General features: G+C 34.2%; 1 protein-coding gene across 1 annotated transcript; it reads left to right on the forward strand.

Moving 5' to 3' along the window:
* Window positions 1-6,024: 6,024 nt before the first annotated feature.
* On the forward strand, window positions 6,025-6,721 carry LOC142606172 (17.8 kDa class I heat shock protein-like; the record flags this gene model as incomplete). Its single annotated transcript, XM_075777564.1, has 1 exon — window positions 6,025-6,721. A coding segment is annotated over one exon (579 nt), but the record flags the coding sequence as incomplete, so codon positions are not given.
* Window positions 6,722-9,056: the final 2,335 nt, after the last annotated feature.

The following is a 9,056-nucleotide window of genomic DNA, read 5'->3' on the forward strand; positions in this document are numbered from 1 at the left end:
TCATGGGATCTTGGTCAGCCCTACACCACTATCCTCCTAGTATGTAATTTTGCGGCATAACTTGATCTCATTTAGAAAGATAACCAAGGTTGGAATCCTCCTTTTCCTATTGTTGTAACTTTGATTTATCAAATAAATGAATACCACATTTACAATGAATTGCATTTGGTTTCAAAATGATCCATATATTTTATGGTGATTTAAATTTTGATGCTTCAAAAACTGTAATAGAATTAATTTGATTTTTTCATGAGTGACATATTTAGAGAGTTATACGTATAATTCTAAGAATTTTATCACCATAAATGTAAGAGAATAGAGCACAATGAAGTATCTAAAAATTTTCACTTTACGTGCACTCGAATATTAATGCATGAGTCCAGAGTCAATAATATTGTTTTCTCTCCTTTAGGAGTAAAATCAGAGTTGAGATTCTTGTTCCCATCATTATAACTATGCAATTATAAATATATATTTTTTAAAGTGTTAATAAACAAGATTTAAAAAAAAATCATGGATTGAAAATGGGTTGCCAAATCTGTGCTAATCCAATTGTGGGGAGGCCCTACGCGATTCAGTGGCACCACAAAATACCCAGGTGGGCCAGGTCCACATGACGGAACTGCAGAAGGTTTACATAGATGATGCTAGAATGTTCGTCGAAAAAAAAATCAAGAAACAGCCAGAAAATTCGTTGAGCAAAACGGAAAAGAAAAGCAACAACCAGAACTCCGGAGAAAATACTTGAAGAATCCCCCACGAACCTAAAAATTTGCTACCACATTGTTTTCTCTCAAACCAGTCAGAATTCGAAGGTGTCATTGTAAGCATCCCAACAAACAATCACTTCAAAGGTTTTGCTTTGTACTATAGCAGTATAGCTCTTAATTAAGATGTCACTAATTCCAAGCTTCTTTGGTAGCCGCCGCCAAAGCAACATCCTGGACCCATTCTTGCTCGAGATTTGGGACTCATTTATAGCCTGTTTGGAAGTTAAAAAAAGAAGGAAAGTAGAGTAGAGTAGAGAGAAGGAGAATAATTCAATTACCTTATTTGGAAGTTTTTTAAGGAAGGAGGGGGAGGGGTTTGGAGGGATTTGGAGAGGTTTCAACTACCTCCAACCCCTCACTTTTAATTCCCCCAAATTGGAGAGATTTGAAAGGAGAGTAGATTAGATAAATTATTGACCAAATAAATTCTCCAATTTACCCTTTCTAAATTTACAAAATTACAAACCAAAAAATTAACATAGATCCTTCTTTTCTTTTCCTCAATGACTACTAATTAAAAAATTATTGGTGGATGTATTTCTGTAGGATGTAGGATTTTAAATGAAACGAATGCTTAAACTTTAAATGATGCCATCCTAAACTTTTAATAGTCGGTTGGCTAGTTTACAATCCATAATTTATTCATACGGTCTCTTAGTACTTCTAACCACTTTTTTTAGCAAAACTTTTAGAGAACAGTATTGAACTGGCATATTTTTATGTAATGTACATTACGATTATAATTATAATTTTTCCTTGTTATTGATGATTAATAAGAGTAATATAAAATTTTAGAAAAAAAAAAAAAAAAGAAGCTAAAATTAGAACAAATTTTACTACAAAATATTTACAAACTTATGTAACTATGAGCATTCACATTCAGGTGGCCACAAAATTTCTATTTTACATCTTAAAAACCTACTTTATCTATTTTACTAACCCATCTTACAACTCATCCTGCTACATCTCAGTTTTTATTTTCACATACAACCTAATAAAATAATATAAACTACTTGATAAAATAATATTAAAAAAACTAATTTCTCTCTCTTCTCCTATCTCACTCTTTCCTCTCTCCAACAACAACCAAAAAGATTAGCGATTAGCTCAACCACCCACCGCCCCACTACTACCCACCCCACAGCAACCACCAAAAAAAAAAAAAAAAAAAACCAGCAACCCTACAGTCCCCACCACTAATACACACACCACCACCACCTCTAACACCCACCCACCATCACACACAGCCCCAACAACCACCAAAAAAAAAAACCAACAACCCCAATCCCCACCACCGATACACCCACCCACCACTCCACCACCACACACACCCCATGCAACCACCAAAAAAAAAACCAACAACCCCAGTCCCTATCACCGATACACACACACACACACACACCACCACCACCACCACCTCTAACATACAAAAACTCAAGATCGTTGATCTACCCAAAGCAAGGTCAGACCTCCACCACGCTGATTCATAAACTATGACCTCCACCCCGCCGATCCACAAACCCACACCCTCCACCTCACCACCACAACAACACCCCACCACCACGGCAACACCATATGCATAGAAACTCACAAAAAAAAAAAGTCAAAGAAAAATCCACACAAAACCCACAAGCACCGAGTAAGCAGAGAGTTGAGAGAGGAGAGTTTTAGAGAGAAGAGAGTTGAAGAGAGTTGAGAGGGTCAGAGAGAGAGAATGAATGAATTAATATTATTTCAGCTTACAAACTCGTGAACAACAGGTTCTAAATATAAGTGCCTATTGTTCACGGATTCTAAAATTTTTAGAATTTGCATACTGAGTTGGAGCATGTTTTTAGGTTCTTAGTGGCTAAAATAGTAAGTGGGGGTGTTTTACACCCCCGGATGTGAATGCTCTAAAGGTACATAGTTTGATGCAGCTGGTTTTGGGGCACAAGAATCATAATCTCAATTACATCGGCGTTCATTTCTGTTAGTGCAATGGTTAGATACCAACACAAGATCTAAAAATCAAAGATCAAAGCACATGCACACAACACAAAATCTAAAAACTAAAACATAAAACATAAAAACCACAATAGATCTAAAGATCAATTCAAAATCTTTGTTACCTTACCAATTTGATTTGCATGAATGGCTAAGTATGTGAGAGAGGTCCTCAATCCAAGGCATGGAGGCCTAGGCTAGGCATACGAACCTTGTGGACGACGTTGCTGCACTTATTCAACTTGAGAGAGAGAGAGAGAGAGAGAGAGAGAGAGAGAAATGAGTGAAAAGCCAAGAATGAGGATGGAGTAGGGACTTTTGTTTTAGTCCATACACCAAACAATGGGTTTTATGCAGGATGTACTCCTAACAATGTTGCAATAAGGATTTTGTAGAAATTTTGAAATGGGAATTGACAATCGAACCAGCCAATGATCGATTTTCTTCAAAATCTCTAACTATCATCCCATGCATTTTTGTAACAGCTAGGAGTGGTGCTGTCAACTTAGCTCCGACTAGGTTTGTCGATTTCAGTCTAAACATGTATAGCCCTAGACGTGGCAATGAATGTGATTCTTGGACTTTAACAATCTATTTGGTCACGTTTGAGAGGAGGGAATGGAATGGAAATGAATAAAAAGAATATTTTTAAAATAGTTTTCCCTTCCCTTCCCTTCCCTTCCCTTATTTAAGAGTTTTAATGGAGGGAATGGAAAGTTCATTCCCTTGTTTGGGAGTTTAAATGGGAGGGAATGGAATGGGTAGGAGGGAACACTCATCCCTCTCTATTCGCTTAAAATCTCAAATTTTCATTCCCCCCAAAATTGGGAGAAATGAGAGGAAATGGAATTAGATTTAACGATTTTTTTACTAAAACTCCCAAAATACCCCTATATATTCAACCTTTTATTTTAAAATAGGGGTCTAATAGTAATATTATCATAAAATTATTCCATTACATTCCCTCCATGTTATTCCCTCCATGTTACTCCCAAACAAAATTACTTACATTCCATTCATTTTCATTTCTTTATTTTAAAACATCCAATCAAGGTTACTTAATTCCATTTCATTCTATTCTTTTTCATTCCTTTCTCTTACTTAAATAAATTTCATTCCATTCCATTCATTTCCATTCCATTATCATCATTCCATTCCATTCATATCCATTCCCTTATCATCATTCCACTTCATTCCCTTATGACATCCCAAACGGAGCCTTTATGAATGTTTTATTTACTTTGCTATAATCGATGACATATTAATTTGTAAGTCATATATAGCAAAAGATGTTCTTAGCATCGTTCTATTTTTTACAATTTTTTCACAACTTATAAAGGTGTCAAATTTTAATTAGAGTAACATAATTTTCACATAAACCAGCTGTAGTATAATTTAATTATGTAAAAATCAAAACATGTTATATTTGTAGTTGTAAAACAAGGGAGAAAATAGTAAAATAACATTAATTTTCAAACAATATAATAGTAGTTAAGATTTACAAACTATATTTTTTACTAGCATCTCGAGTCTAAAAGACTCGATTTTGGGGCTATAAATCGAGTCTTTAATGCTCGATTTTTGTGGTTTGATTCTGTCTGATGTGGCATTTTTTCCACGTGGCGACTACTTGAAAATCGAGTCTCTAAGACTACTTGAAAATCGAGTCTCTAAGAAAGAAACTTATATATTTTTATTATAGCTTCATATAGAAGAGGAGTTAATGATGTGAAAGATAGGGCTTGGTCATTGCTCACAACTTGCAAAAGTAATGAAAAACACCAACAACCAAAAAAAAACTCCTCTTAATCTCCTAAAGACCATGGAAAAAATGTGATTTTTTTTTTTTAGAACTTTTTGGTTAATTCGCAATAGAACTAGGTCACTTAATATTTTATTGGCTAAAAAGTTAAGAGTTAGAATAAAATTGTCAACTTTAAACCATTATATTTTTATAATGTTCAAAGAAATAATTTGTGGGGACGAAAATTTGAAAGTACTTTTCTTAAAAAAATTGAACATGCATAAGTATATTAAGAAAAATAAAATAAATTAGGGGGGTTAAAAATGATCAAGTTCATGTTTAAGTTCAACTATATATTAAACATGCCAAAACTAAATATAACAATATACTTTTTTTTTATGAACAAAAAATGGGTTGAAGGAGCAACCTAAATTGGCGTCTTCCACTTTGACATGACCATAATAACACTATACCCGCTGGACCTAGGCCTATGAGAGTGGGAGATCTAAAATGTTATTTATAATTTATTGACAATTTAAGTGGTCCATCTTGCACTAAAAATTATATTAGTACACGGTTGGTATTTTTTATTTTTAGAGAATTAGGTTGGCAAATCTAATTTTTATACATGTAGAATGATCTAATTTACTCAAATGATATATTTATTATAGATTTACTCAAATTATATATTTGTAATTATAATTAAGTTATCAATTATTGGAATAAAATTATGAAGGAAGTAAAAAATTCTAGTTGCGGTGTTTATTATATGTGAAATTTTTTTTTTTAAAAAAGTTAATTAAATTATTCATAAACAAGCTTGAATTTATTCAACAAGAAAATTAAATCAATCTTGGATATGTATTATAGCTTGCTTGTGATTGAAATAAAATTAAATTAATCAAACCTAAACTTTAAATATTTAACTTACCTTATTTACAACCCTATTAATATGCACCGCAACTACTAATTATCTAATAAAATCCTTAGTCTACCTATGCCACATATGCTTTTAGTCTACTTTTGCTACTTTTCTATGCTTTATTTTTTGCTAATATATGGAGTACTTAATATGGAATTGATATAATTTTATGGGATGCTCCTTTACATTTTCATACCTAAGCTTATATAGGCTCTCTTTTTTGCTTTCAGCCTCTCAGTACCCCACTCCCTCAAAATTTCCTATTAAAGGTATATGGATTGGGCCATATAAAATTAAAGAAAGAAATAATGGGTAAGTACCTAATAATTTTTAATGTTCTTTATTGTTTTGTTTCATTATTTTTTTGGGTTATGTAAAACAAATTTGGGTTCCCAGAATTGTTGATTAGGCCCAATACACGTATTGGTGGCACTGGGAGCCAAGTACCCAAGCGGCCTAGCAACAGAAGGTTTGCAACGATTCTAGAAACTGGAAAGTACAAGAAAGTTCGTTAACGAGACTAGAGGAGACGAACAACAACCAGAATTGGCGAGAAAACACTTGAAGAATCCTTTAAAAACCTATAAATACACAAATAACCATTCTTCTCAAATCAATTCGAAGTCGCAAGTGTCATTCTAAACTTTCCCTACAAACAACCAGTTCAAATCAAAGGTTTTTTCTGTGCTTGCTATAAGATCTTATTAATTAAGTTGTCGCTGATTCGAAGCTTTTTTGGTAGCCGCCGAAGCAACATCTTGGATCCTTTCTCGCTCGAGATTTGGGACCCATTTAAGGATTTCCCACTCTCATCTGAACGTCAGTTTGCAAGAGAAACTTCTGCTTTGGTCAACACCCGCGTTGATTGGAAGGAGACCCCAGAAGCTCATGTGTTCAAAGTTGATCTTCCCGGGCTTAAAAAAGAGGAAGTGAAAGTTGAAGTTGAAGAGGACAGTGTGCTCCAGATAAGTGGAGAAAGAAACGTGGAGAAGGAAGAGAAGAAAGAAATGTGGCATAGAGTTGAGCGTAGCAGCGGCAAGTTCTTGAGGAGGTTTAGGCTTCCTGAGAATGTAAATATGGATCAGATTAAGGCTTCCATGGAGAATGGTGTTCTCACTGTGACGGTCCCTAAGGTGGAAGTCAAGAAGCCTGATGTCAAGGCCATTGAGATTTCTGGCTAAATTAGGATTTATACTATATTAAACATGTAAATGTATGTCGTAAGCTGTGATTACTGAAAATAAATTTGGGTTTACTTGTGAGAAGGTTTCGATGAGAAAGTTCATTTTATAATTGCCATGATGCGTCTCTCTGTGTAGACAGTTCAAAATTATGTAGAAGCTTTGTTTTGCTCAGAAAAATACATTAAAAAAAAAGATTGCTGAAATCGCTTCGACCCTTTTCAATTTTAATCGGTTTACGTTTCTTCATCAAATTTCTAACTTCCAAGCAGAGTTATTCTGGAATTATGAGGTTTATTGCGGGGAAAAACATGAAATCTAATCTGTTATAAGTCAATTATCTGTTAAAATTCGGTGATCCATTATCATTAATTCTTTCATTGGGGGTTCTAAAACGTTCGAGAACTTGCTATGAGCACGATTGCTATTGGCTGAGTTCCGCAATATTCATGTGTGCTGTACTATGGTCAACGCTTAAAAACCAATTACACTCAGTTTCTGGTTGGACAATGAGAAAGACAAGGTGGTCACGGCTCCAAACTCTAGCACCTTGATAGAGAAAGAAGATATCCAGATTGCCAGTGGCCCAAAAATAATTCCAACCAACCAGCTTCAAAAGACTCCGGTATAAGAAGGTCAAGGAAGAAAAATGGAGGAAAGTGAGGCGGGACACTCCTATTTCTCAAAGATAATATGAGCATTTCAAAGAATGAAAAATATTGTCTACAACTCCTTAGATCACAATTATAGAACACAGTTTTAGCATGTTGCTAGTTGCTACTCTGCACCCTACAACCAATGATACTTCTTCTAATTGTTCTAGGAGCCATCCAGCCTCCTCAAGGAGTTTTTGAGTCTCTAAAACCTGAGCTCTAATCGGATAAAAGCACCAGAGGGCTCTAAAAATGTGATGTCAATTTTCTCATAATAAGATAGAAAGACTGACACCTTGACAAGTGCAAGCAGAGTTCTAGAAGGCATTTATATTTTCATATTTTATAGAACATCCCCCATCCTTGCATCTCATAACTTGTTAGGAAAGTTCAAAACAAAACAGAGTTCAATAAGAAACTGCAACATTTTCAAACAAGGACAAGACATGCCTAACTTACAGAAACACAACCTTTTGATCATACAACCCCTATGGAGCATTAATACCGGAAAGATGATAATGAAGAACTTGAGAAAAACTACATTATAGGACAGCAAATGTACACTAAAGATTATTAGGCGAGCCACAAACAATCTTCTCCCTTGCCAATAAACACTCAAATGACACATTTTTTGATTGGCACCTTATTTTGAGTAGCACTAATAGACGAAAATTGCATTTTGTTGCCAAAATTTTTTCTTTCTTATAATTACAGCCTTACTTTGAGGAGCACCAAGACCTTTTGGTGACAAAAATATTTTCCTCACCTGAATTTCGTCACCAATTATACCTATTTATGTAGTAACGGATAGGAAAGGCAAAATCAGTAAAGAAAAGAAAAGGTAAAAATCAAATTAATTTAGTGCCTCATTTCCATGCTTAGCAAAAGATCGGAATACACACCACCTCATATATGGTTGTACTCTTCCTGTACCATCACTCTCATAGTCTCATCTCTCTCTCTAAATTCGGAGTCAGCATCAATTTGTTTTACTGGATGATCAAGCTCAAATCTCAAAGAACTATTCATTATTTACTTGGTATTAATTTGTTATTAAGCATGGCCACTTAAGGCTAGGTATTTGTGTGGATTGGTCTGCTACTTGAATAATTAAGGAATCTTTACTGTTCTTATACATACCACTTGAAAAGTCACTCAAGTAATGAAAGGAATCTTTATTTTTTCTCTTCAACAATTGAAAACTTTTGACTGTTGCTTACAAAATGGAGAAACCTTACTAATGCTGTTTGTCAATTTTCTATTACAGTGTTTTTTTTTTTTTTTTTTTTTTGCTGAATTTTACAGCGTTGTTGGGCGGAATGGTTGTGAATACCTGATTTTGTCATGGTTTCACACGTTAAAAATCCTTGTCATTATTGCACCGATCTACAATGACAAAACCATTCACATTTTCCAATTCATCATTTAGATTTATAGGCATTTCTTGTTAGTAAAAAGGTGAATATTCCACTTCACCTTTAGCAAAATCTAGCATTCTACACAAAAACATACAAAAGTTTACTTTTTCCATCACTATGTATTGCCCAACTATACAAGCCAAGTAGTTATATATGTATACAACCACTAATTTAAAGTAACCGAACTAGGTGACATAATTGCAATTTTTTATCCTTGCCTAATTTTATCTTCTTGGCTCTTAGGCGTACCCTTTAGCTTGTATAATTTGCATTGATCCTTTTGAATTCATCTGCTTTAACTCTTTCAAGCAACCAAGAAATTAATGACGCAATGGAACACCACATATGAACATAATAAACAAAAATAGATACACAATTTACA

Source organism: Castanea sativa, chromosome 8 (genome assembly GCF_040712315.1).
Source record: "Castanea sativa cultivar Marrone di Chiusa Pesio chromosome 8, ASM4071231v1".
Lineage (NCBI taxonomy): Eukaryota > Viridiplantae > Streptophyta > Magnoliopsida > Fagales > Fagaceae > Castanea > Castanea sativa.